This window comes from Aspergillus mulundensis (assembly GCF_003369625.1).
Source record: "Aspergillus mulundensis strain DSM 5745 chromosome Unknown scaffold_14, whole genome shotgun sequence".
NCBI lineage: Eukaryota > Fungi > Ascomycota > Eurotiomycetes > Eurotiales > Aspergillaceae > Aspergillus > Aspergillus mulundensis.
Genome location: NW_020797902.1, coordinates 326,146 through 353,352, shown reverse-complemented (window position 1 = coordinate 353,352; position 27,207 = coordinate 326,146). Strand labels below are relative to the sequence as shown.

General features: G+C 50.7%; 8 protein-coding genes across 8 annotated transcripts; 4 read left to right on the top strand and 4 right to left on the bottom strand.

The window, feature by feature from the left end:
* Positions 1 to 11: 11 nt before the first annotated feature.
* Positions 12 to 2,696, top strand: DSM5745_10085 (uncharacterized protein; the record flags this gene model as incomplete). The annotated part of the gene is made up of 5 exons (XM_026752101.1): positions 12 to 107; positions 191 to 2,041; positions 2,093 to 2,172; positions 2,231 to 2,380; positions 2,438 to 2,696. The coding sequence occupies 5 exons, from the start codon at positions 12 to 14 to the stop codon at positions 2,694 to 2,696; spliced, it is 2,436 nt and encodes an 811-aa protein (XP_026599163.1).
* Positions 2,697 to 3,088: 392 nt separating this feature from the next.
* On the bottom strand, positions 3,089 to 5,899 carry DSM5745_10084 (uncharacterized protein; the record flags this gene model as incomplete). The annotated part of the gene is made up of 10 exons (XM_026752100.1): positions 3,089 to 3,132; positions 3,189 to 3,832; positions 3,889 to 4,145; positions 4,210 to 4,278; positions 4,342 to 4,380; positions 4,438 to 5,279; positions 5,339 to 5,442; positions 5,511 to 5,560; positions 5,618 to 5,663; positions 5,793 to 5,899. 10 exons carry the CDS (start codon positions 5,897 to 5,899, stop codon positions 3,089 to 3,091), a joined length of 2,202 nt encoding a protein of 733 aa, XP_026599162.1.
* A 1,584-nt stretch (positions 5,900 to 7,483) lies between these two features.
* Positions 7,484 to 8,656, bottom strand: DSM5745_10083 (uncharacterized protein; the record flags this gene model as incomplete). The annotated part of the gene is made up of 1 exon (XM_026752099.1): positions 7,484 to 8,656. The coding sequence occupies one exon, from the start codon at positions 8,654 to 8,656 to the stop codon at positions 7,484 to 7,486; it is 1,173 nt and encodes a 390-aa protein (XP_026599161.1).
* A 538-nt stretch (positions 8,657 to 9,194) lies between these two features.
* DSM5745_10082 (putative C2H2 transcription factor) lies at positions 9,195 to 12,207 on the bottom strand (the record flags this gene model as incomplete). Its single annotated transcript, XM_026752098.1, has 5 exons — positions 9,195 to 10,099; positions 10,151 to 10,295; positions 10,351 to 10,617; positions 10,685 to 12,089; positions 12,134 to 12,207. The coding sequence occupies 5 exons, from the start codon at positions 12,205 to 12,207 to the stop codon at positions 9,195 to 9,197; spliced, it is 2,796 nt and encodes a 931-aa protein (XP_026599160.1).
* Positions 12,208 to 13,276: 1,069 nt separating this feature from the next.
* Positions 13,277 to 14,899, top strand: irs4 (the record flags this gene model as incomplete). Its single annotated transcript, XM_026752097.1, has 1 exon — positions 13,277 to 14,899. One exon carries the CDS (start codon positions 13,277 to 13,279, stop codon positions 14,897 to 14,899), a length of 1,623 nt encoding a protein of 540 aa, XP_026599159.1.
* A 452-nt stretch (positions 14,900 to 15,351) lies between these two features.
* DSM5745_10080 (DNA ligase (ATP) DNL4) lies at positions 15,352 to 18,659 on the top strand (the record flags this gene model as incomplete). The annotated part of the gene is made up of 6 exons (XM_026752096.1): positions 15,352 to 15,416; positions 15,495 to 17,605; positions 17,654 to 17,782; positions 17,834 to 17,966; positions 18,013 to 18,118; positions 18,168 to 18,659. The coding sequence occupies 6 exons, from the start codon at positions 15,352 to 15,354 to the stop codon at positions 18,657 to 18,659; spliced, it is 3,036 nt and encodes a 1,011-aa protein (XP_026599158.1).
* A 1,328-nt stretch (positions 18,660 to 19,987) lies between these two features.
* Positions 19,988 to 21,376, bottom strand: DSM5745_10079 (uncharacterized protein; the record flags this gene model as incomplete). Its single annotated transcript, XM_026752095.1, has 1 exon — positions 19,988 to 21,376. The coding sequence occupies one exon, from the start codon at positions 21,374 to 21,376 to the stop codon at positions 19,988 to 19,990; it is 1,389 nt and encodes a 462-aa protein (XP_026599157.1).
* A 2,151-nt stretch (positions 21,377 to 23,527) lies between these two features.
* Positions 23,528 to 26,405, top strand: DSM5745_10078 (putative C6 transcription factor (NirA); the record flags this gene model as incomplete). Its single annotated transcript, XM_026752094.1, has 5 exons — positions 23,528 to 23,677; positions 23,731 to 23,785; positions 23,834 to 24,770; positions 24,817 to 25,185; positions 25,238 to 26,405. The coding sequence occupies 5 exons, from the start codon at positions 23,528 to 23,530 to the stop codon at positions 26,403 to 26,405; spliced, it is 2,679 nt and encodes an 892-aa protein (XP_026599156.1).
* Between the last annotated feature and the right edge of the window lie 802 nt (positions 26,406 to 27,207).

Below are 27,207 nucleotides of genomic sequence, written 5' to 3'. Positions count from 1 at the left end.
TCACATTCTCCATGGCGTCCCCGGGTCCTCGCAAAAGAGTGAAGCCTAGCCCTCAATCGCCTGATATATCCTCCCCAAACAGCAAAGCCTCCTCTCGAAAAAGTCCAGTAAGTCTGTACTGCTCTGTTCAAGTGGAGATGACCATTTTGGGATATAAGTCTGTTGGCGCAGTAGCTGATACGTTCGATAGTGGTATCCTAACGTCTGGCCCTCAAAAGCGGCCCCGGTTACCGAGGTTGCCCGTGAGAGCATCTCGATGGCTAAACACACCCCGTCCGACGCCGCGTCTGTATCAACACTTCAGCTCGGTTCCCCAAAGCAACAACGGCACCCCTCCCTTCAACTTACAAAAAGAGCGGGCGGATCGACAAGATCACTGCCCGCAACCGCTACGACGACCCGCATCAACATTGCTTCTGACGGTTCCACATTGGCCCCCGCAGAGGAGCTTCGGCCGGACCCTACTTCCCCAGATACACCCTCGCAAGGGAAGGCTGCCGATACCACTGATAAAGAGGCATCGAAGGATACAATTGCGATAGAAACAGATAACTCAGAGGTCTCTCAAAAGCAGTCGGATCCAGGTGGAGCGCCTACGGACTCGGGCAATCCAAACGCGGCTATAACCCAGCCCAGTGGATGGCTCTCATGGGTATACGCACCATTCACATACGATAAGGTCCCATCAAGTAACCCAGCAGAGCCAACGACGGACCAGCCGCCGGAACAACCCCCAGAACCTGAAACCTCTACAGCTGACCAACCATTGAAACAAGACGACGACTCAGCGCCTCCAGATCCAAGTCCAGAACAACAAGATAAGTCTCCTGAGGTTGAGGAGATTACATCAACATCGCAAAAGCGCTCCTGGCTTCAGATGTGGTACGGGTCATATTCGTCCAAAGGGCCTGAAGAACCCAAGGATGCAGCTCCTACCAATGCAGAAGAACAGGTCTCTCCTGCTTCTTTCCCTCCATCCGGTCCGGAAGAAGCCCCAGAACCTACAGAGACACAAGTCGGCACTGATACCCCGAAAAGTACGGCTACCGGTATCAAGCCATCTGCATGGTCTTTCTTCTTCGGGGACTCCGCGCAAGGAAGACCGGAGACCCAGGCAGCTGAGGCCACAATAATCCAAGATTCGTCTCCAGAGCTGTCGAATAGTGTATCTGATTCAACAGGCGGACAAAAGACAGAGGTCACTAAAAAAGGGAAAATTAAATCTCCTCCAAGCGGCCCATCAGTACCTGAAGCTGCTATGTCGAAGCCAGCAAATGTCCCAGAAGCTCCGGCTCCAGCCGCTCCCGAAGCCTCTAAACAACTACAGAAGATCATTCCGAATCAAGTCCTTCCCGCTTTTAAGGATACATTTGCGTTGCAGGACAGACCAACGCTGCTCCAATCGCTTGGCCGATTCCTCCACTATAACAAAGAATCCAGTAATAAGCATGTCTATAAAAGTGCTTACCCCCCGCGCATTAAGAAGGCACTCGCAATAGGAATTCATGGTTACTTTCCTGCTCCGTTAATACGAAGCGTTCTCGGTCAACCCACTGGCACATCCGTCAGATTTTCGACAATGGCTGCCGAAGCTATACGCAAATATACGGAAGACCAGGGCTATACTTGCGAGATTGAGAAAATAGCCCTGGAAGGCGAGGGGCGGATTGCGGACCGAGTTGACCTGCTCTGGAAATTACTTCTCAACTGGATGGAAGAAATCCGAAGCGCGGATTTTATCCTGATTGCGTGCCACAGTCAGGGTGTTCCGGTAGGGCTCATGCTGGTCGCCAAGCTAATCTCGTTTGGTTGCATCAACGCGAACCGAGTTGGCGTCTGCGCGATGGCTGGTGTGAACCTCGGGCCATTTCCTGACTATAGGTCTCGATGGATCAGTGGATCTGCTGGGGAACTGTTCGAATTCGCCTTGCCCTACAGTCAGGTCTCAAAAGACTACGAGTCAGCGTTACGAACATGTATAGATTTTGGAGTACGGATATCTTATATTGGGAGTATTGACGATCAACTCGTCTCTCTAGAGGTATTTCCATCATCCCACTTGAATGTGAAAGTCAACAACTAACTTAAACAGTCCTCATTGTTCTCTCCTGTGTCCCATCCATACATCTACCGCGCATCCTTCGTCGACGGCCGAGTCCACGCTCCAAGCTTGTACGTATCAGACCCTCAGTGCCGCCACCAGCATGTAATCCTAATATATTCTGTTTAGCGTCTCCCACCTAGTCGGCTTCGCCCTTAAACTCCGCAACCTCGGTATCTCAGACCACGGCCTAATCCGTGAACTGAGCTCCCCGCTAGCAGGAAGCCTATACACAGGTGAAGGTCACTCGCGGCTCTACGACGACGAAGCCGTCTACCGGTACGTCATATCCCTGTTCCTTTTCTATAGCATGGAGTAGTCTAATATCGTCCGCAGACTAGCCATCGAATTCGCCCTCGAAACGTCCCCCGTCTCCAACGCGCCTCTTCACATCAAACGGGAGTTCCCACCGCCAGTCTCAAATCCGTATATTCTCCCCTTCGCTATGCGCGGGCTCCTAGAGGAGGAATACGTAAGAAATGAGCTGTACAATGAGACTATGGAGCTCCTGAAGCAGTTCGATGACTGGAAGCCGACGAGCAAGGTTCTTAAGGATGTTAAGTTCCGGTTAGAAGGCATACGCTCTAAACTTTGAGGGAAAATACCATCTTCTAGCCTTGGTATTCACTTTTTTCGCTGGTGGCGTAAGCCAATAGAGGAATAGCGAAAACTGCATTGCATAAATTGTGCAGCGGAGTGGAGTTGATTATAACCTAGCGGATGTGTGTCGTAGGTCGACAGTAGCAGTCCAGACTAGGCAAAGACAGTGATAACCTGGCGGTGATTACGCAGTGTGTGCTCAGTATGAGTATACAAATCAACGCAAAGCAAAAAAAAGTGGGTATATATCACCAGCAAGATTAATGGTAGATGACGGCTGGGATCAATATATGTGGCAGCCTCACACATGGACCGCAATTGCGGACGAAGTGACTTCATCCTATGCCCAACATGCAAAAAAGAAACTCCAATCGGCAGCCCTTTTGTTCACCCTTGCAAGAACGCCGTTTGGTATGCTCCCTCAATGTCATCTGCGCTGGTTGTTAGCGAGGTCCTCGATACTAAGACACTTAAGAAACTCGCTCACCTCTCATCCCATTCAACGCCTCATAAGAAACCGCGAAATTCGACGCGGCAGTGATAATCCGCTCTAGTCCATGTCGAAGTTCCTCCACCAAGCTGTCATTATCTTGACTGTTGGTGCCGGATTCTGCCTGAGCGTTCTTCGCCAGACTCGCCTGGTAAAAGATCATAAGTAATGCGTAGCTGCCCTGCATCATGCAGCAGGCAAAGGATGGCATTGTTCTCGGGTACCGATTTCGTGGCAGTGATTGCAGGACCCGGGGCGGGTTATTAGGGTCGCTGAGGGGTTGGGGTATAGGTAAGATTTCGAACATGTGCGAGATCAACAAGGCCGCTTTTAGGCAAACTCTTGCTGAATGCTGGCTGGTAAATGGGAACTCGCTGATGAAGGGGTAGTGAGGTAAGGTCTGTAACTCAGGCGATGCCGAAGATGATGTCTCGCTTGACGAGGATTGTTGGAATTTGTCTGAACTGGTACAAGAGCATCCGCCACTCGAGCTGGAGATCTCGTCCGGATGATCTGGGCTTTTGGAGGTATTTTCCGAAAGCAGATCGTCAGAGGCATTTGCTTCGGTTAGATCGCAGTGCCTCTTGAGGAAGATTGGAATGTCTGAGAACGCTCGGAATCGGTGGATTTTGATCTGGGCGCTGTTGACCGCGTCAGTGTCTGTCTCTTTATCATTGAGGGCTTCCCAGGTACAAACCTAGATGTCTTGATCCGTGCAATTGCGCGGATACTCTGCGTTGTGGTTTGCTCCGGAACGCCACCACTGACAGACGAAGCAGATGATACGGGTAAGCTCGTCTGTGCTAATAACGCGCTTGCCCATGAGTCAAGTCGCTGCATGCTTTCTGCAATGTAAGGCATATTTGTCCTCGTAGGAACCCACTTCTTAACGTCAATGACGAATTGTGTAGCCGCCACCAATACTTGTTGGGATTGAATAAGGATAGCCCAGCCCTGCGGATGAGATTAGGTTAAGCACTACTTACGGCCGGGAATGGTTTAGTAGGGGCAAACATACATCGGCATCGGTAGCAAACCTGGGGTAAGGCGTGACAAACTGGGGATCATTTGCATCGATAGAGAGGGGCTATCAATTCAGACATTAGAAGGGCTGAACCAGAGCGAAGGCGGAATGATGCGCACGACTTACAGTTGTGCTGACAATCGAACCCTGAAGGACGCAGTAGTACTAGTCAAGCCCCTTAAGTTAGTGGCCGCACTCCATCGAGATCGACGATAACCTTACAGTCATCCACCAAGCCCTCCTTCGCGCTTCTGCCATTTCATCATATTGTTCCCCAAGAGTATGTAGTGACATGTCCAACGCTATTGCCAATGCTTGCCCAGCACGGTACCTCATTTTCAGAAGATTTCCGCGCTGGGTGTATTCATATACAGTGAGCAAAAGTAACGCCAGGATACTCTCGAGTTCTACTGGGGTCTGGGGGTGGAAAAATGTTCGATTGATGCGTGGGCGATTTCGAGAAGGAGCCTCAAAGGGATTCGTAGGAAAGGCATGAAGCTCGCAGTCGGATTCAATGCTAGCATTAGCCATTTGTGCAAAGGTATGTGCAAACATCCGGCGCCGTATAACCGAGCCAGGAGACAACGGTTCGGGGTCATTTGGATGTGGTATTAGTGCTAAGATAGCGGAAATCGCCAGACTAAGCGGAGAACGTGGTTGATAGACGATGATCGGCTCCTCAGAAGGAGACTCGGAGTAAGAACCGATACCATCCAAAGGAGTGTCGGCAGAAGCTGGCGCTACTCTTGGTGGCAGAATTGGAAAATAGTTATGAATGAAGTCATAGTACGCATTCAATCTGAGCTCACGGTTAGCACATCCTTTCGCTTTGAGAGGTACAACCCACATGTCGTGCTCGCTGCCATATGCCCTGACCATGGACGGCGAAGATACGCTTGATGATGTTAATGATGGCGTCGGTTCAATATGACTATCAGTGGTATTGCCACTATCATTCGGAGCAAATAGACCAGCGAACAAAGACTGAAAATCCGATGTGAAGTCTAGACTTCGAAGCCCAGCACCCGGATTGGAGAGTACATCAATCTGACCGAACAAAGCTGCTGTCAAGTCTTAGTTAGAGTCTCCTAAAGCCAGAAAAGACGCAGTCTTTTGAACATACACTCCTCTAAGCCAGGAGACGCCGGGATGATGGTTGGATTCTCAACGTTATCTTCCTGAATAGCGACTTCCACGGGCGGAGAGGCCCTCTTCTTCTTCCTTGGACTGCAAGGTATTGTTTGTCAGCGCGTGGACTCAAGGAGGGTCAAATACACCGGCTCTAGACCACTTACCCTCCCCGCTTGCTGGGCGTATAGGAACATTTTCTTTTTCTGTTTTGGCACTGGCCAAGAACTGGTCAGCCGCCCATACCTCAGGTATCGTTGAGACATCAACATACATTGGCACAAGGATCCTGACCATCACAGCGAGTCCTCGAGGCACGACTGTAATCAGTTAGTTGGCACGCGTTACCAAGCCAGCCGGATGGGATTGGGCATAGATCAAGCTTTCATCCCGCAGGAGAAAGCAAGAAAGGCCCACTGGGACGGCTATAGAAGCCATATGGATCTTACCATGCCAGGCAGGCTAACTTCACAGGCGGCTTAGCAAACTTCCTTCTGACAGTGGGCCTTGAGTCGATAGCCTGTGTTCCAGTAACTGCCGTGGCACCAGAAACCATAGTGAATGATGAGCAATTCATCAGCCAATTTACGAGAGTAAAAGTGGGTTGTCAGGTCAGTCATGCAACTGCTGTGCATTGCTCCGGGCGGGGGCAGTAGTAGTAGTGCAAATCGTACGGTATCCAGGTCCCCCGACAGTTCAGCCACGGGGAATCCCAAATCTAAAAAACAATTGAGCCCGGGGAAATGATCTGAAGTGGTCTGACGATAGGCGTTGATTGCCCGTTGTAGCTAGCTAAGCAGAGGAAGCAATGGGGCTTCCAAGCCTTGTCCATTCAAACACCGAGCTGAGAAGCACATGTCAGAAAAACAGGGCATGTTCTATTTTGACAGGCACTTACCTCCTGCCATGGGTCGCAGTAGTGGAGTTATTAGAGGACGGGTCAGGCCATCGCGGGGGGCCAAGGGAGAATTCTCGGCATGTGGGCGAGTGTGAGGACCGCGTTGGAATAGAACCTGCCCTGTGCATACATGATTTTTTTCTTCGGGATTTGCTCGCTGGAACAAGAAAGTCATCAAGGATTTACCACCAATTGAACTGGTGGCAGCATGCATCTTGTCAATAGTGCAAGAGGCAAACACGCAGGCAGGACCTGAGGAAGAAGCAGAGTCTGGATCGAGCACTCAACCAGATCCTCCTCGTCCTCGTCCGAGCCTTCCCCGGCCTCTCCTCGTTCCTTCTTCATTCGCCAGATCACGTGCAACGGCCCTTTCTCGGGCCCGCAGAGTCTAAACAGTAGCACAGCGCCACAGACACTTCGACGGTCAGACAGGGCTACTACGGAGTAAGATTTCTCGGATCCGTGTAATCTAAACGATGGAGGCTCGGCTTCTTTACCCGGCTACTTGCTGTGATTTGGTGTTGACACAGTTGGAGGACTCCAATTGGCAGAAACATATATTTCAATACATTGCTGGACGAATCCTTAGGTACTGCCATGTGATACAACTTCGGGTTAAAATAGCCTAATGCTCGAGACAATAGGATTATCCAGGCAAATCCCTGCTATAACTATACCTGCTGTGTTAAGAACTACTCTCATGCTGCGCAGTAAGTCTCGAATCTACGACTGATATCTGGTCGTGGTCCAATAATGCTGTCTCGAGCCCGGTGACAGTTCGAAGTTAGGATCAGGTCATTGGTGGTATCCGACCATGGCCGAGATGGCTCTTATGTCTATACGGTAATGGATGACTATCATGGTTTTGGTAGGATGTTCTTCATGCAAATACCACTGCCCAGTGCTATCAACGAACCGCCTTATCGACCATGGATGACTACAAGCATGGAGAAAGAGACGATGAAGATCGATAAACTGTGGTTGATGCAATAATGGTATTCTAGAGCTCAGCTAGCAGCAAATACAAATAACTTATGGTACCTAGTCGCTAAGAAGAAGTTGGAATGAGAAAGTTAGGGCTGCGGGTTCAAAGTCCGGCCATGGAAACTAGGGCTGCAGCGACGAGAAACAATAGACAAGCAGAAAGGCTAGAAAAAGATACTAACTGATGGAGAAGTATAATTTTGAAAGGCAACCCCCGTGTGATCAAATGAGAAGGATAAAAAAAGACCAGTACCAGAATCACCCACTCTTCCAGTCCTCCTCTAAATCACCCCAACGGTATCCAAGCTCAGCGAACAGATTCTCGATCCTTTCCATGTTATCGGCGAAGTTCTCGTTAAACTCTGGTATATCAGGCACCGGCCGGCCTGCCTCTAAGTAAGTATCCTCCGTATCGCTGTAGACATACTGCGCAAGTCTCTCGAAGGACCGTTTCGACACGGGTCTAACCACGGGTGGTTGGCTTGCAGGAATCAATGTGTCCTGGATGGGTGTATCCGAGTCTGATATAACATCGTAGTACTTGAGTGTTTTCATCAGCTCCTGGGTGGTACCTGCCGGCCATCTTACGGATGGGTTTTCGCGTGCACGGCAGATGACCTCCCACTCCCAGGACTTCTGCTGATTAGCCCATTTTGCATTAAGATACTCAAACTCAGATCGGATCGTGTTAACTCTTGCTCCAAAATGACTTCGCAACTTGTCAGCAAGCCGCAGCCAGAAATCCGTGTCTTTGTTGGTGTGTTCAGGATCAGTGATGATAAACCCTGGGTTCAACTTCGTGCCATCAGCTGCCACGAAAAGGTACTGATCCTTATCTGGGTCATCCGGCTTAGGCATAATTGCTTTGAAATACGCAGGTTTTCCTGCTCGCCGCGTCACAAATGTTCCCTGTTTTCCTCGATAGGTTGGAGGAGTGATATCACTGGCGACACCGATTTCTCGTTTGAGCTGTTTGTCCGCCGAAGCCATGTCGAGCACCGGTTGTTCTGGGGGAGCGTAGACAGCCAGGCCGTTTAGGGACACGAGAAAGCAGCGGTACTTCAGATGAGCGAACTTGAATAACTGGCCGGTATTGAGGATATTGTTCATGTGGTCCCGGAAATGCCCATCCTCGATCTTGCGATGTATCATTATCTCCTTCTTGCGTGGCCACCTTTCAATAACCAAGTTTGCTGCAGGTTTACTCGAAATGACATTCATCCCATCGTCCCTGATCTGCGCTCTCCATATCATCTCATTGGTGTAGCCAATCGACCAGGTTATCGGTGTTTGGTCTTCTGGCTCGTACGAGGGTTCGAAACGTAGGCTCGGGTCTCTTGCTTTGTCTCGTTCGATCTGGACCTCGAGAAGTGCGGCCTTCAGTGCCTCGTTCTCCCGCTTGAGCGCTGCTAGTTCTTCATGAGATGCCATGGTGGGCTAGAAGTTGGTTCCCAATGGGCCGCTGGGCCGCAGGGCCGCAGGATAAGTAATCGATGATGCAAATAATAAGATATGATAAAAAAGCAGTATAGAACAGAAACTGTGGAGACTCCAAGTTTGAAAGTAATACGAGGTTGAGAGAGGTGGAGAGTTGGGAAGGAGCGAAACAACCTTGGAGGATGGAAGTCCCCAGCATGTGTAGGAACGCAAGCGAAAGTCATTGCTAGCCTGCTGATTCTATATATTCTGGCCATGGTCGAAAGGTTAGCATCGATATCCGACCCTGGCCGCCATAACCGGCCATGGTCTTATGGTCTTCAGGCAGTTCGCGGCCCATCGCTGGTAGAGTTAAGCCTGGGATGATAGACGGCTAGAACAGACACCGTCTCGACCATTTACTACCTTGGATGTGGGCACCATTGTGGTATACGCAAAATAAAACGACTATGCGACTATATATACAGATGGGAGCTGAGAATGACTACCTTTTATGTTGCCATATGTCCCGTACTCTAGAATCAGGACGTCATCATACAAATTCAACGAGCCTCATCAGCGTCACCATGAACTCCTTCGCGATGCCCCAGGAATGCAGACTGGAAAGTGTTTCGCAGCCAGCTCGAAGTATCTGCTCGGGCCCATGTGGTGCGCAAATATCCCCTACATTAGTCAACATACCCTTCATCCTTTGCCCCTCGCGAACGAAAGATTGCACCAGCTCGTCAGAGCACGGCTGATCAAGGTTGATAGTGCTAGGCCCGGTGGACGAGTCCCGCTGAGCAGCCGTAAGCTCGGGAGATGCTTGCTTGTAGCACAAGCCATATGCCCAGAGAGTGAGGATTGCAAGATAGGTGGCGACCGGCTCATGGAATGCCTTGGTGGAGAACTTGCGGACATGATACAACACCGACCCGGCATGGATGACTGCCAGACGGGCTTTGTATTGATCATGCTTGATCCAGCGCAGCACGTAATGCCACTCTATGACCTGCTGGCGGTCCTCCCAATTCACCTTCTGTGTTGCTAGGAGGTTCACTAGGAGTCGAATCTCACGAAATGGCGCGAGCAGGATAATGCGAGCTGTATGAAGGTGTAGGATAGTGGGATGTTCGTGGCCGTTTGCCTTGGCTATAGTACCATTGGCAGTCCAATGGAGGATATCCAAACAGTCACATGCGCTGTTGCGCCATTTGGAGTACGACGGAATCCCCGGCAGCCAGACCGAGCCTGATGGTATTGCCAATTTTCGGGACTGCTTCTTCGCAGTCGGGTTCCAGAATGAGAGCGGGCGGCGGAAATAATCACCCACCTCCCACATCCGATGATATAGAGCATGTATGAGCAGTATATGACTGAGCTCTCCAATTCCGGAAACAAGCCTTTTCTCAATGTATAGGATGAGTACAGCGTCATAAAGGGATATTTTATCCTGTTCTAGACATATGTTTCAGCCAAGCTGCGCTACAACAGCTGGAAAAATCATACCTGAAGTTTCCTCGCGAAGTCCTTTCCATATACGAGACGAGGTTGCGTGCCAGATCTTTTCATTGCATGGAAGGGGTGCTTGGCCATCATCGAGGGAAAAATAGGGCTTCGTATCATACTCGTATGCCGCTGTACAATCTACAAGCTGGGCAGGGTTTAGCACAGTAGGGGCAGGGCAAGGGGTTCTCAGTATCGCATACCCAGATCAAATACCCGGTCCGTCTTCGAGCCTCTTCTTCAACCCATAGAGACCATTCATGTTCTGACGACGGTTGATCTTTCGGCATATCTGAATAGTCTAAGCGAGATAGCAGCCTCTCGCGAGTTGCAAGGTTGATGAGATCGCCAAAGTCGCCAAGTGCGGAAAGCTTGCCGCTCTCATTGTTCCCATGGAGTCTGCCAATGCAGTTTAAGAGCATTGCCTGAATGAACCAAAGGGGCAGAGGTTCAGATTGCCGTTTCTCTTTCTAAAACAGAGCCTCCAGTTAGTTGCGAAGAGAAAGGGTGCAATATAGATATCTGTGCTTCTCTCACCTCCACGCAAAGGGCCCGACGAAGGAATTCGTGGAAAGCTGTAGCCGTTCCGTTTTGCTCACAGTGATTCGCAGAGTGACTGCCTATTGCAGCCAGTGCTAGTGCGACTATCCAGTGGCATTTGTTTGGGTTGAATGTGGGTGTATGAATTATCGGGCATAAGGGATGAGCGAAGCGGAAATAGTGGTGAAGAAATCTCGACAGCGCTTGTGCGCTCGGGAAGTTGTTCGTTTCAAACTTGGGGTATAAAATGTGCTCCGTGCAGCACAATTGAGTGAATGCATCCCGTATTCGGTCGTATGTCGAAGCTTCGAGATTGCAATCAACTGTGGTATCAGGTAAACTACTGGGTTGCACTTCATTAGGTGGCGGAAACGCGAATCGCGGCTTTGCATTGGTACTTTGGATCTTCAAAAAGATGTCGAGAGACTCTGAAGGCTGCATAGGCCAAGATGACTGCTTTCGTTTGTGCTTGCTAGGTCGCTCAAGGGGATCGTCGACGCTGTACTCGGCCGGGCGCTTGGATGGTCCCGACTGTGAAGATTGCCGCAGCCCTCGAACAAAGTTACCTGGGCTTTCCACATCGCCAAACGAGGTCGTCCCAGACGGTGTCGTTTGTGATATACTGCCTGATAGTGAAGAGCCGTGGGGTTCGGCATTGATGACGGGAGGCAACCATGTTGTCTGACTTAATGAGTTATCAAACACACCTGACTGTAAAGGCGGTTGGAGAGAAACAGATGGTAGACCATTGTCAGAGACCGAATCAAAGATCAAGTCACTAGAGAGCCAATTTATTGTAGAAACCCCGGGTTGGGTTAGTAGTGACTGTGAAAAACTCATGTGCATATGTTGATTTTCCGAGCTGGGGTTTCCAGAAACGGCCGCACCAGACACAGATATTTCGGGCTGTCGACCGCCAAGGGGAAAGCTGAACCGCCTCTGCTCAACCGGTATAGACTGAAGTTGAGTCGGGGGTGGATGAGGGTAAAGTTGTTCATTTATCCCGCAAAACGAAGGAAACGTTGGTGGCATGGCCCCCGAGGCAGCAGTAACGTCAGAGCGGATGAGCGATGGACTCGCTGCGAGATGCGAATCTTCCCCATTTTCCAACAGAGTTTGTGAGTGGACATTCAATTCGAGCCTCTCGATGTCGTCCGAAGACGACGGGGGAGGATTTTGAGATCTCGGTACTTGCAGCTGGAACTGGCTGACCTGATAGCCAGATGAGACAACAGGATCCCCATTTCTTCCGTTCTGGTGCGCTTCAGGACCCTGCACAGAGAAGGTGTGTGAAGAATGCCCAGAGAGCGGATCCTGTTCGTCATGAGATATAGTCTGTGTTGCGTCCTTTCGGAATTTGGCTTTGGAGCGTCTTTCGGTCGGATATTGACATTCGAGGGACCTAGTCTCGCAGCGAGTGCATGGCATACCCCCGCTGCAACGCACCCTCGCAAGCGCGCACTTGTAGCAAGCGCGGAATGTCTTGACGGTGATTCTGTGCGTGCGGTCTTTTGCTCCATCGGCGCCTATCGTGTGATGACTCAACTCATGGCGATGGAGGGTGTCACTGGACAATAATTAGCTGGATAGGTGGTAGAGGATGGGACAGCTGCGGTGAAGTGAGCCAGCGCGTACGTTCTGGAGAAGTGGCGCCCGCATTGAGTGCACTCAAACGGTTTCTCTTTGGTATGGCTGCGAAAATGGCGCTTCAGGTGCTCAGGTCTTCTAAACGTGCTCTGGCAAATCGAGCACTTGGTTTGGCCGGTAGCAGGTGAACTCTCGTCTACTTCACGCTCATGGTTGGCGCCTTCGCTTTTAGAGGTCGAATCAACATCCTGGTGGTCTGGAGCTTCTATATTCGACTGTCATTCCATTTTCTCTCCCGGACTGACTCAATGCGGGGGAGCGGAGATGAAAGGGCGGGAAGTACCTTGGCCGGTATCGCTGTTTTCCTCGGTCATGGCGTCTCATGGGCGAGTCCAGCGCGCAACGCTCAGTCAATATCGAGCACGAGTGGCATTGTAGCGCAAGGTGCTGAGGAAGGGAGACATAGGAAAGAAGTAGGAAATTCTGGCGCATCGCGACGGAGAAGAGTTTCGCTCAAGCAGGGCTAGTGGTGTGAAAGTGGGACGATCACACACGTCGGCCTCTGAGGAAGTCGAGTCGATATTAAGCACGATTTAAGCTGGGGTAGAATGGGCGGGGAAACCGCTCTGGTCAGGAGCCCTGCCGGCATGCCCGTGGAGTGATCGAACGCTCGAAATGGGTATAGATCCGGAGAGTTGCCTGGAACCGGCATTTTGCTGCTCGGTTAGATATCGAATAAAAATAAAGTTCGCGTATTATTCCGGAGTAGACACAGCAACCGTTGTCAGGTTGGAGGCTTGGAAGATGAAACACGCACCGCGTGTCAGTGTCAGTGTCACAGTGTGTCTGTCTGGGGTTCGGGCCCTGATAGGAGCCTCATCTCTGCGATTTTCCCCGCTTCTCCTTTTCTCACGATTCCCAACCACCCTCGGCTTAACAGTGTTAGATTGATGTTCGACATCTACATCTCGACCATGGTTCAGACTTGAACTTGTCCCACGAATGGCCAAATCTCCAACCCCTTCGCGAGTCGTGCCTCCGCGTAATGTGAACCACGGGACTCCATCGGCCACGGCTTTACAGGGAGCTCTGCTCGCCTTCAACCATGCAACGCCACCGAAATCCCATTCTCCGATGATGTTGGCAGATCGCGCGCCGGTATCGCTCCTCGACTCCGATCCCGACCCCCTACCGGAGCTCCCGGAGCCTGGCTCTATCAAGGACAAGATTCAACTGTTCAGTGCGAACTCTACCGCGACCGCACCAAGCGACAGGCCCCGGAGTGCTCGTGAAAATGTACCAGATATTACTCGCCAGAAAACGCCGCAACTGCTCGCGGCTGAGATCGCTGCAGGGGGCATACATGGCCCCAATGGCAAAACTACGCAACGAAATGGGGTGACACCAAGTCGAGACCTACCATCGCCAGTACCTGTTCGAAAGCCGTTGGTAAAGCCGCGATTGCTGGAACCATACGAGGACGATACCAGAGAGCTTTCACTGCCTAAACCGTCTCTTGATCAGAGGCCAGCCTCTTCCGGATCTTCGACGTTCCCGCGACCACCGATAACCAAGCCGCGCCCCGTCCCACCCCCTATCCCGCGAAAACCATCCCCTGCCGTTAGCGAAGCAATCTCAAATTCAGTCGACCGTCACTCCGAAAATCGACCGCAGTACGATGAATCTCGAAAACCCCCTTTACCTCTTCGCTCCAAGGCCTCCGCGGCCACGTTGTCTGAGGGCCGGCCCCCAGCGCTTCCACCGCGACGAGCCGCAACTGCGCAAGATGTATACGAGAGCTCAGTAATACAAAGGCGCTCCAAATCCACAGCAATACCCTCAACACCGAGTACTGTGTCCTTGTACAGCCAGTCGCAGAACGCTAGTCGCACAAGTATGCTCACCAATATGGGTAGAGATGCGCCCTCGGATGCAGTCGCAGCTTCGTCATTAGCGTCGAACCGAGCACTAAAGACAAGGACGTCACCACCACCACCTCCTCCAGCACGTAGACGAAGATCGCGATCTCGATCCCTACTGCACATCCAACATCAGCATAAGAAGGACCGTACTCCCAATCCTAGCCCTGGGGGTCTGCGTGAGACCCTTCGACCGCAAGCCAAATCAGACGACGAGGGTGATCAGCGTCGACGCCAGCATAAGAACCGCATTATCAACAAGCACCCACATAAACACAACGAGGGGGACCGCAGAAGATGGAGAAGCGAGCTTACGGAGAAAGAGCGGAAGAGATACGAGGGTGTTTGGGCGGCCAATAAGGGGCTGCTCTTACATCCCAGCCAAATATTAGACCAAAATATCGCCCCGGAGAAGATCCCGCCAGGCATGTATCCTCCCGCCGCTATGGACATGGTTGTGAACCTTGTGGTTCGAGATATCTGGTCGAGAAGCCGCCTACCTGATCATGTCCTTGAGCGAGTTTGGGACCTCGTGGACGGCCAGAATAATGGCATGCTTACTCGAGCCGAGTTTGTCGTGGGTATGTGGCTGATTGACCAACAATTGAGAGGGCACAAGCTTCCGGCTGTTGTTCCTGACAGCGTATGGGCAAGCGTTATACGAGTTCCTGGCATTTCTCTCGAATCACACTATACCAAGCACTAGCTTAATGTATTGCACTAGACCACGGGTTCAGGAGAATGAAGAACTAAAGACAATAAATGAGAACTGTATTCAGTCCTGTGGAAGTCCCATAACTATATGAGTAAAGAGGCGGTTGGCTTCAAAGACGGGAATGGCCATTCCCGCTTCTACGTCTGCGTTTCTGTAAATCACGGAAACGATCAGAATATTATGATCGAAGGCCCCTCAATTCGATCAATAGGTACTGCCTGTGTCTATATCTAGTAGGGTTGTTCCTAGCGATGATGTCACATACTTTGTTATCGATAAGAGCTGTTGGAGGCTTGGAGCCTAGAACGCTGCCTGGATCTCTCCATCTTCGAGCTCACATGAGGAGACGTGGGGATGCGATCCAAATCCGCAGCTCGCCCGACAGTCGTCCTAAACTCGCTCGAAGCCTGGACTAAACATTTGGATAGGCCCAGCGTCCAACAATGGATTCAGACGTGAAGATGCATGATGCGGGCATGGCGGGAGAAGAGTCTGACCTCGACGAAAAGTAAATAACCGATGATTTGCTCCCCCTCACTGCTCATTCTCCGTTTATTATCAAGCTAAAGATTTGCTTTGAGTACAGGTATCCCAACCGCCCTCAAAACAAGTCTCCTACCCTGCCCTTCCATGATCTCTTCCAAACGCTCTTTCGCCCTCTCAGTGAGATAAAGAAAAAACCCGCCGGACCACCAGGAAACCGGAGAAAGGCCGGGCCCCACGGCCAGTCGGCAGCGAATCTCAACCCTTTTGAGAAACGGCGCGATGTAATAGATCGCTTTATCTCGAGGTGGAGGAAAGAGGTGGGCGATGACATATACCCTGCGTTCCGCTTGATTCTCCCAGACAAGGACCGAGACCGGGCAATGTATGGGATGAAGGAGAAGATAATTGGGAAAATGTTGGTCAAAATCATGAAGATTGACAAGAACTCCGAAGACGGATTCAATCTCTTGAACTGGAAGCTCCCTGGTCAAGCGGCTACGACGAGTATGGCAGGCGACTTTGCGGGAAGATGCTACGATGTTCTCTCAAAACGGCCAATGCGCACGGAGGTCGGAGATATGCTTATAGAGGAGGTTAACGAGAAACTGGATCGACTATCGACGGCATCCAAAGAGGAGCAACAGCTGCCCATTCTTGCGGAGTTTTACCGACGCATGAACCCCGAGGAACTTATGTGGTTGATCCGGATCATTCTTCGGCAGATGAAGGTTGGAGCGACAGAGCGAACCTTCTTCGATGTCTGGCATCCCGATGCAGAGAGTCTGTATAGCATCTCGAGTAGTCTCCGTCGCGTTTGTTGGGAGCTGCACGATCCCAATGTTCGGCTCGATGCGGAGGACCGGGGTGTCTCGTTAATGCAATGTTTCCAGCCGCAGCTCGCCCAGTTTCAAATGCAGTCCTTAGATCGCATGATTGGTCGCATGGGGTCAACTGAGGGTGACCCTGTTTTCTGGATTGAGGAGAAGCTTGACGGAGAGCGCATGCAGTTACATATGATATCGGATCCTTCAGCTCCAGGTGGTAGAAGGTTCCGTTTCTGGTCACGAAAAGCCAAAGACTATACGTATCTCTATGGAAACGGCATATACGACGAGGCTGGGTCTTTGACCCGTCACCTTAAAGATGCGTTTGCAGATGGGGTCGACAATCTGATATTGGACGGTGAGATGATTACCTGGAATGCTGAGCAGGATGCCCCTGAGCCTTTCGGCACGCTTAAAACAGCTGCTTTATCCGAGCAGAGGAACCCGTTCCAGCAGGGCATCCACCCGCTACTCCGCGTCTTTGATATCCTCTATCTCAACGGCCGAGATCTTACACGGTATACTCTCCGTGATCGTCGGAATGCCTTGCAGAAAGTTATCAAGCCTGTACATCGTCGGTTCGAAGTACATTCTTATGAAGAGGCTACAACTAAAGAAGAAGTCGAAGCTACGCTCAGAAGAGCGGTCGCCGAAGCTTCTGAAGGCTTAGTCCTGAAGAATCCCAGGTCGCCATACCGACTCAACGAAAGGCACGATGACTGGATGAAAGTGAAACCCGAGTACATGACCGAGTTTGGAGAGAATCTTGATCTTATCGTTATTGGAGGGTACTATGGATCTGGGCACCGAGGCGGTAATCTTTCCAGTTTCTTATGTGGTCTAAGGATTGATGAAGGACAATCCTCCCAGGGCTCAAATCCTACAAAGTGCTACTCCTTCTGCAAAGTTGGCGGGGGCTTCACAGCCGCCGATTACGCGAACATTCGACACCACACAGACGGCAAGTGGATAGAATGGAATTCCAAGAAGCCTCCCACGACGTACATCGAGCTTGCAGGTGGCGACGCTCAGTACGAAAAACCGGATATGTGGATTAGGCCTGAGAACTCAGTGGTTGTCTGCGTCAAAGCAGCCTCGGTCTCAGTCAGTGATCAATTTCGTGTAGGGCTGACACTTCGGTTTCCCCGATTCAAGCGGCTACGCATGGATAAAGACTGGAAGAGTGCGCTGTCTTTGCAGGAATTCCTCGACCTCAAGTCCAAGGTGGAGCAGGAACATCAAGAGAAGGAGTTCAATGTCGAAAACTTCCGCAAGAAGCGCATCAAGAAAACGACTAAGAAACCGCTTGCGATAGCGGGTTATGACGAAAGTGACGAGGTTCAGTATGCTGGTCCGTCAGGACATATCTTCGATGGACTTAACTTTTGTAGGTCGTTCTAACGCGGTCTGCAGACAGTGACTGACCTTGTTGCAGTCATATTAACCGACTCGAACACTCCAAAGAAGTCTAAGGCAGAGCTAGAGAGTCTAGTCAAAGCCAACGGAGGCAAATTCTTCCAGACCAATAACGCTGCCCCTGATACGATTTGCATCGCAGACAGAAGTAAGCTAGGCAGGGACTTTTCGTCAACCGTGATAACTAAATCATAGACAGGAACGGTGAAAGCGGCATCGCTGCAAAAAAGTGGTGAAGTCGATATCATCCGGCCGTCCTGGATCCTTGACTGTATCAAACAGAGCGAAGTGGACGCTGGCCTTCCAGACTTCCTTCTTCCTCTTGAGCCAAGGTATTATTGTCCTCGATGAATGCAAACAGCCACTGATAAGGTGTAGGCATATGTTCTTCACCACCAAAGACAAGGAAGAAATAGTTGCAGGCAGCCTAGACCAGTTCAACGACAGTTATACCCGCAACACCTCCATTGATGAATTGCGTACCGTAAGTGCTACGCAACAGTGAATAGTATCCCCCTACTGACATCATCAAGCTTCTGGATCAGATGGCAAATGAGAAAGGCAATAGCTCTTGCAGCCCTGAAGCCATTAATAAAGTCTCAGAACGCATCCAAGAGAAGGTCGATTCCGGATGGACTATGCCTTGCGGCTGGGTGTTCAAAGGACTGACTTTCTACTTCGCGGAGAATGAGGGCGATGCGGCCTCAGAGAGCCCTGAGCCTAAACAAGCACATCGAATTCATCTAGCCCGGAATACAGCCATATTCGCAAGCGCAAGTATTGTGAGCTCGTTGAAGGACAAGTCCATCACTCATATCGTCGTGGGCCCGGATACCACAGCATCTGAGATCTCGAAGCTCCGCAAGACCATCTCAACACGGCAGAAGCTTCCACATATTGTCATGGTGAATTGGATTGAAGAGAGCTGGAATGAGAAGACTCTTTTGGATGAAGAACGTAAGCCACCTCTAGCAATTAATGCAAGCAAGTTGTCTAGTCTAATGTGGTTCAATTTGTTGGTTTAGGGTTTGCACCGTCCGCCAAATCTTGACCAATTTTACGTCTTAATCACTAGAGCCATGCTTCGATCTAGCAATGACTCGTACTTACCTGCATCTTATTATACGCTATTATGTGCATGTTTCAACTGGATACCCCTCAGTGTTTTACAAGGCCTAAGCACTCATGACCAAGCCTACTCCGTACCTAATCTGAAATATACTTCAGCTTACATTTTGACGGTCATGATATGAGACAACTATTTCCTCTTTCGTCCATCAGCAATACCACTAAACAAGCGTCAACACAGACGTATAAATACCATGGTCTCAAATACCATTTGTATCGATGTCTCATCTATATCTGTAACTCATTGGACCACCCGGCCTCAAAGCAAGCTCCGACGCAGTGCACGAACCCTCCATTTTCCCATCTAGCGACCCTGCCGAACAAAAATCAAGGATCAAAAGCAACGAGCGAGGCTACCAGGCAACCTGCTCGAGCCCCCTCGATTGGGTAGAGATAAGGACTCGACATCGAGTTCCGCACCCAACCGCATTCTTGCCAGGCACCCACGCACTTCATCTGCAGTCGTCCTGTTCCGTTATATCTTGGTGAAACGTTCATTTAAACCTGGTTATATAAAGGCACTCTACTGTCCAAAGGGTTACATTGAAATTATATGTACTCCATCCAAGGGTCGATGACCCCAGCACTAGTTAGGGCCAATATAGCGGCTTGGGCCGCCTGCTGTCCAGATCAGGGAAAACGTAAATAGTGAAATACTACCCTACTTGCGAGGTAAAATACACTAGTTAGGCCGGTGGACGTCACTGCGCATGGCCGAGCTGTTGTCCTTATCGAGAGGTGGCCATTGGTTGTCTACGGACCTCGGTTGATGAGCACGGAGCAACAGCGGAGCAACAACGGAGCAACGATGTGAGCGGTGCTTGTAGGAGTGACTGATTGGCTATACTTGCTTGCTGATGAGTATATCGACATACTGTTCAGGAGCCGAAGGAATGTAGTCTCAGAGCGTTTAGTATGCGGTAATGAAGTATCAGATAAGGTAGTGTGACTTGTATATGTCTTCCTATATCCAGATGATGACCATGTATTTGGAAATGTAACGTAAAAAAACGTAAAGGTTGGAAATCTTATTGAACACCCAAACACCTTGACCTTGACTCATGTATGTTGAAACTCCGCAAAGCATGCTACCCAAAATGCAAGAGCAGACCAATGTAGTAGAAGCGCCTTGATGCCCGGATGCAGATTTCACCGAACCATATGATGACGCCCGGCGCTGTGCTTAACGGAAGTAAGTTGAAGTGAAAAAAGAAATAATGTTGGGTTAGAAGGACTCCACTGAGATCCCAATCCATCGGGTGGGTATTTCAACTTCGAGCTCGTCTTCTTCCTCGAAGTCGTAACCGTACGGGGCGGTGGGTTTAGCTTGACTGCCTTTGCGAGGAGGTAGCCAGACCTGGGCTCGTGTGGGGATGTCATCTCGGAGTTTGCCCCGGCGTCTCATATTCATCTCCAGCACGACCATGCGAAGGAAGTCGCTGTTCTCTCGAGGCTCTCGCTGGCGTGACATCGACGGCGTTTCAGGGTCAAATGGTAAAGACTGTCGACCACGGTTTTTGGAACTGGAGACTTGGAAACGGCCTCTCTGAGATGAGCGGCTCCCCGAGCGATGATATGTTTGCATCTGGACTGAGATCTGATGGCGCGGATCGGGCGATTCATGTGGTTGATCCTGAAAGCTGTACATCTCCGCAGGCGACACCATGATTGGATTCAGGTACCGGCGCAGAGCCGGGGGCGGCGTGTCGTCCATCGGAGGCGGCCTCCGATCATCCGTCATCTCGGGAGTTATGGTGAACAATGAGCGAGTGAGAAAATCGTCGGGCTGAACGGATGGGGAGGCGAACGTTGAAACGCTTTGAGCGGCGGATTTAATAGCCCGTAGGGATGCCGTTAGATTTGACTTTAATGATCCGAGGCGCGGGAACGATCGCGAAACAGCCAGCGGCTTGGACGGCGTGGAATCTAGTAGCGACGATCGACTAGTGACGGTGAGTCCATCTTCAGAGTCTGAGTCCGTGTCTAGAAGCGGGTGGTTTGTAGCACAGCTTTCGCATTTGGGTGGACTCCGTCGCCGACTCTTCTCGGATGGGCTTCGTGGACTAGACGGAGTAAACGGTATGGAAAGACTAAACGGCGTTTCTACGTCGGTATCGAGAGACGGCACAGACCCTGCTGAGATGGAAGGAGCAGAGTATGAGAATGTGCTGTCACAGTCACTGAAAACGAACGATTTGTCAACCTCTTCCGGAGGGCTGAGTAAGATGTCCAGTGGGGAGTTTCCGCTGCCATATAATGAATGGTCATCAAGTCCGTCCATGAGCAGCTTGCTGAAATCCTGCACATGATCCCCACGGGGTAGCTTTTGAGACTCTCGGGCGGTTCGCTTTCGTCGAGGAACCGGGATTGCGGTGGCTTCCAGGATGGACGCGATAGCTGTTGGCAGTGGCCGGTCACCCAGAGTAGACGACGAGGACTGGCGAGTCATCCGGGATCTTTTCGGGGTCCTCGGGTCTTTTCTTGTGGACTGCGTCTGAGTTGCCGTCGGCCGATGACCTCGTTTCGGGGGAATGACAACGGGGTTGGTGTGCATGCTCTTCGGCTGGGGTTCCGATGCTATTTCAAGCGCCGGCTCATCCTGCCGTAGACTCATATCGACCGGTGATTGCGAGACCACAAGGCGGTTTGGAGAAGGTACGGAACTGAACAGGAAGCTCCTAGGAACCATCATATTTACTTCTTGAGGCCGCGTAGGACGTTATCGAAGGCGTATTCCAAGCCTGACGAGGCACTCTGGTCGAGGGTCTGCGCGAGATACATGGATGGAATGGGAGGAATGTTGGCGAAAGGTCCGGTATATGGACGTTTTTGGCTCTAACCGAACAGATAGGAAAAGAGAGAACGAGTTGCGGTGATGATAAATAGTTGTAGTAGTGCAGGTCCACCCGCGAACGGTGTGTTGGCACAACCTTAAGCGTGGAGGCCCGATGCGGGAGACCGCCGGAACTGAGGCCGGAAAAGATGCAGGCACGCGACTTGCAGGGCTGGGGTGTGACAGCCAACGGAAGGGCCTCGTAAACGGTCGAGGATGGAGGACGGCCGGCCAGCAGGGGGTATAGGGGCGATAGAAGATAGAAAAAGAGAAGAAGTGAGGCAGCTGGGGGATGGGCGAGTCTTCAGTCAACAGATAGTAATCATGATCTCAATCCAGAATCAGAATGCAGTTCACAAACTCAGCGATAAGGAAAGATGCGGGTGTGACGGTCACGGCATCCGCCAGTGGTCCACTGATCTGGGTCGTTATTTTACCGTCATTCGAGTACTGGCTGGTATCTTCGTTACATTGATTAATGCCCTGCCAAATTCCGAGGACGGCCACTGGCTGATAAGCAGCGGGTCTCTCTTTGAGTTGCCTAGACCGGGGCCCTGACAGCCGATAATGACCGGACGATACAAGTCACTTGAGTACGGAGTAATGGAGTATCGGTTTCAAAGTTCTGCAGGCGTTTGTTTTGTGGGCGCAAAGATGGAGAAAGGGGACCAAAGCAGCAAATGATCACAAAGCCACTTAATTTACTAGAAAACCGATCCCCACGCAAGAACATTCCATTTCTTCTTCTTCCAGCCCACCGGGTCACCGCTATTATCAAGCCAAAATGTCTAACTGGATCGGGGCTAAGGCGTCGCCTGCAGCCCAACCTCTGGGATTGTGAGGGAACTCAGATGTTGATTGTTGACTCTCGAGGCGTCGGTAGCCGCGGCTCATTCCAGGGGATGGTGATCTTGACTAGGTTCTAGTCATCTGACTGCTTTTTGAGAACCAACAATCTCACTGGCTGAAAAAGCAAGCAGGCAGCGTTTGAGTTTCACTTTGGGTGACGGGCCAACGTCTTTCAGGCTCTTTCTACTCCGTACTACCGTAGGAGTCTGTTCCAGTGGTCGGGCGAATTTCGGCTTTCTTTGCTCCGGTTAAACTCTGGGAAGATCTATAGCGGTGACTCTGGCTGAGGCTCAAATGTGCCCTGGACTTGAAGGCTTCGAGACGCCGCTGGAGATATCAGCAATCATGTATGAAACAGAGTGCTGCAAAGATAGATAGATAGAAGAAGGGTATGAAGATTACCTTGTAGTTTGTAGAGCGACTCCAGGCTTCCCTTCCCGTCAGATCTTCGGCATTAGTCAGCCGCTTATCGGAAGCCTCGATTCCTCAGCCAACCGCAGCGAGATGAAGCCCACCATGAGCCCACGACAACCCCAGCTTATCTTCGAGCTGAGGCAACTATCTTGCACCAGGGTCCAATAGTCTTGCTCACTTGGGGTTATCTCCAGCCTCTGAAAGAAATCCAGGCATTCGACGAAATCCCAATCTGAACTCCGATTTCTCTGCCCCTCCGCGACTGCCCGCCTCCACAAGTTGCGGGTCAAGAACCGCGGGGAGGTTATCATTCGACCCTGCTAAGAAAGCTGTGAGTAGTATACAAGTCCAATTTTTTGTTGGGAGCATGCTCGCCTGTCGCATATCCTAGCGCTATGCTGTGCACCGCTACCATTGTCCCATTTCATCTACATTTACGCGCATATCTGATGCATCCGCTTATCGCATCCCAGATTACCAGCTACGGAGTACCGATAACCGTTTCGATGGTGTGCGCGTTTTGTCGAGTCTCAGCTTCGCCCAGATACTCCTTCCTCTTTTCCCGTCGCTATCACCCCTAGGGAAACACGCCGAGCGTCCTCATCCGATAAGCATGCGCTCTCCTAGTCCAACACTGTCATCGAACATATCCGTCCACCCTTGATTATCATGGGGGAAAAGCACAACCCGGAACCCATTTCCGACGGATCTCAAGCGAAGTCATCCAAGGGCCAGGGGGCACCGGCAGACAATGCTCCGTCCTCAAAACGACGATGTGTGAGCACAGCGTGCATCGCTTGTCGCAGGCGGAAATCCAAGGTAACAAGCGCCCGCGTTAGCTATGTAGGCTCCAAAGATCTGACATATTCAAGTGCGATGGAAATCTTCCGAGTTGCGCCGCTTGCTCTTCCGTCTATCATACTACATGTATGGATCATACTTAACAATCATCGCGTGGAGGCTAACATACCCTAGGCGTTTATGACCCAAACTCCGATCACCGGCGAAAGGGAGTCTACAAGAAGGATACCGATACGTTGAGGACCAAGAACTCGACCCTCTTGACTCTAATACAGGCTCTACTAAATTATGAGGAAGAGGATGCCTTCGACCTGGTCCGCCAGATCCGGTCTTGTGATAACTTAGAAGACGTGGCACAATCCCTTATAAACCAAGAGAAAAGGTCTTCAGGTCTTTCAAATGCTGCGGTATCTGAAGATGATAGTCTCACGCAGGCTGATCAATTCGAGTCTGAACTTGCCGGAAAGATGAGCAACCTAGTTTTAGACGGATCTCGCAAATTTATTGGAGGGACATCAAATCTCATCTTCCTACCTCCTGGGTCAGAGCTTAACGAGTTCAGCCCTGGCTTGGCCACCGGTGGTCCTGCGGGTTCCGTCACGCAATGGACGACGGTGACTGATGATCAGCAGCTCATTAGCCACCTCTTGACGATGTACTTTTCGTGGCATTACCCGTTCTTCACTACTCTGTCCAAGGAACTTTTCTACCGCGACTACTCTCGTGGTGTTCCAAGTCAATACTGTTCCTCCCTGCTCGTCAACACAATGCTAGCTTTAGGGTGTCACTTCAGCTCCTGGCCCGGAGCTCGTGCGGATCCTGACAACTCTGCAACCGCTGGAGACCATTTTTTCAAGGAAGCTAAAAGATTAATCCTTGACAACGATGAGCTTGTCAACTCCAAACTGTGTACCGTGCAAGCCTTGGCTCTCATGTCCGTACGAGAGGCCGGATGCGGTCGTGAAGGAAAAGGCTGGGTTTACAGCGGCATGAGTTTTCGTATGGCGTTCGACCTGGGCCTCAATCTTGAATCCTCCGGTCTACGTGATCTTAGCGACGAAGAGGTAGATGCGCGACGGATAACTTTCTGGGGCTGTTTTCTCTTTGACAAGTAGGGCGCCTTGGAAACTTAGTTTGGGTGATGCTAACCATGCTAGATGTTGGTCCAATTATCTCGGTCGTCAGCCTCAGTTTACGACAGCCAACACAAGCGTCTCCGCGGTGGATATCCTACCCAGCGAGGAATCAACATTATGGTCGCCTTACACCGATACGGGCCCTAGTCGGGAATATGCACAGCCCTCACGGACAAGGGCAGTCGCAGACCAGATTTCCAAGCTGTGTAAGATTAGTGGAGATCTAGTGGTGTATTTCTACGACCTTGCTCCCAAAGACAAGCCGACATCTAAGCAAGTGGAGCTGAAGAAGCTGAGCGAGATTCACACTCGGTTAGAAGCTTGGAAGAAAGGCCTACCGAAGGAACTCGAATCACGGGAAGGCCAACTTCCCCAGGCGCTACTCATGCAGTAAGTCAACTAGGGATAGGAGATCAAAGCATCACATACTAACGCATCGCAGCATGCTCTACCAACTCCTCCTAATCCACCTTTATCGCCCGTTTCTCAAATACACAAAATCGACCTCGCCGCTCCCTCAACATGTCTCTCCCCGCAAGTTATGCACGCAGGCTGCTGCTTCCATCTCAAAGCTGCTTCGACTCTACAAACGCACATACGGGTTCAAGCAGATTTGCAATATTGCTGTTTATATTGCGCACACGGCCTTGACCATTCACCTTCTCAATATACCCGAAAAGAATGCCCAGAGAGATGTCATACATGGTCTACGGCACCTTGAGGAAATGGGAGAGTTCTGGCTTTGTGCTAGGCGAACACTGCGCATCCTCGACATCTCCGCCACTAAGTGGCAAATACAGCTGCCCAGAGAAGCCGTCATTGTCTTTGAACAAACACATGCCCGATGGGGCTCGTGGGGTCCATGGGACCAACCGGCATCACCTTCAACCTCCACAGACTCACCACCCACCGTGACTTCTCAACCGCTCATTGCCTCCACGAATCTACCTCAACCTCAGCCTATGAACCATCCTACAGGCAGTCAGGCTGTCAATCCTCCTATGCAGTCATCTCCCGTCATCGCGGGGCCAGTGGGCTCTCAATATCCATCCGCGCCTCCTGGTCCTGTCTCCGTATCCGCGATGCGCGCTGCCCAGCGATCCTTTAGTGCCCAGCTTGCTCGAAACGAAGCTCAGCAACCCGAGCCAACATATTTAAGACCAGTCACCACCAGCTATGGGCCGGCATCGTCTGGTCAGCTTCCGTCACAAGAGCAATGGTACAGTCCGAATGAAGCGCAAATGCGTGCTTTTACCGCTGTCCACAATGTATCTGCAGCGGCCGCTCAATCTCCATTGACCACCTTTGATACACCGGGAAATTTGGTCGAAGAGAGCCAAGACTGGTGGTCTCGTGACATAAATGCGTTACAACTTGGGGCCGACGATTGGACGCAAGGTTGGAACAATGGCATTCCCACCACATCGTCCGATTGGCGTTACGTGAACAATATTCCCAATATCCCATCTACATCAGCGCCAAATGCCGATTATAAGCCTCCACAGCCGCCTTCCAACATGGCAAGACCAAATCAAACCCCAACAACTCCTGGCGAGAACCTGAAGAGCAATGGAAACAACGCGATGTTCCCCGGTAATTATCAGCGATAGCAGGTCTATCATACCGCTGAATGAATAAAATTATTGGTTTTGATTTTATCTGTGGATAGATCGGTATGCATGACTTTATGATGTGGACTAAGAATAAGTATTCCCCTGGTGGCTTTTATGCCTTTGACATATATATGTACCATTTTACCTTTTTATATCACATACTTTTTCGCTTCGCCCTGGTCCTTTTGGGCTCGGATTTCGGGCATTTGTGCCATATATTCCTTACACTCAGATACCTTTTTCCTGTTCATATTATGTATATGTATTCGCAGTGACCCTGGTGATCCATTGAATTCCGCCAGATAAATCTATATATTCCAGCAAGCAGGAGCAACGGTTCCAGCTTGCACAAATGAGAACGAGTTGGTCATAAATAGTGATGGATCTAAGGGAAAAAAGAAATGATTTCAGAGACTCCCGATTTAGCAGCAACAGACGCCGATTCTGTGTCGCGGGAATGGACGGAGTATAAGGACTGGTCTATTGCCAATGATTTTGTGGCTTAGTTGTCAATATTGACATGCTTACATGAATCTCAATGGCGTAACGAAGAAACAAATAGAGGTTAGATTTGATCGAGCATGCAATGCTAGCAAAAGTCTCATTTCATTCCGTTAAGCAGAGCATGATTGCAGTTTAAAATCAGATAGATATCTAGTGTCGTCATCAATCCAGCGCGGCCCCTTATAGACTGAGGAAACGAGGTAGGTGGGTGGAAAAAAGGAAAGGTTCAGATGGAATAGATTTGGAAGATCAGAGAGCCAGAGGAGTAGGAAGTGAGGGATATGGAAGAAGATGG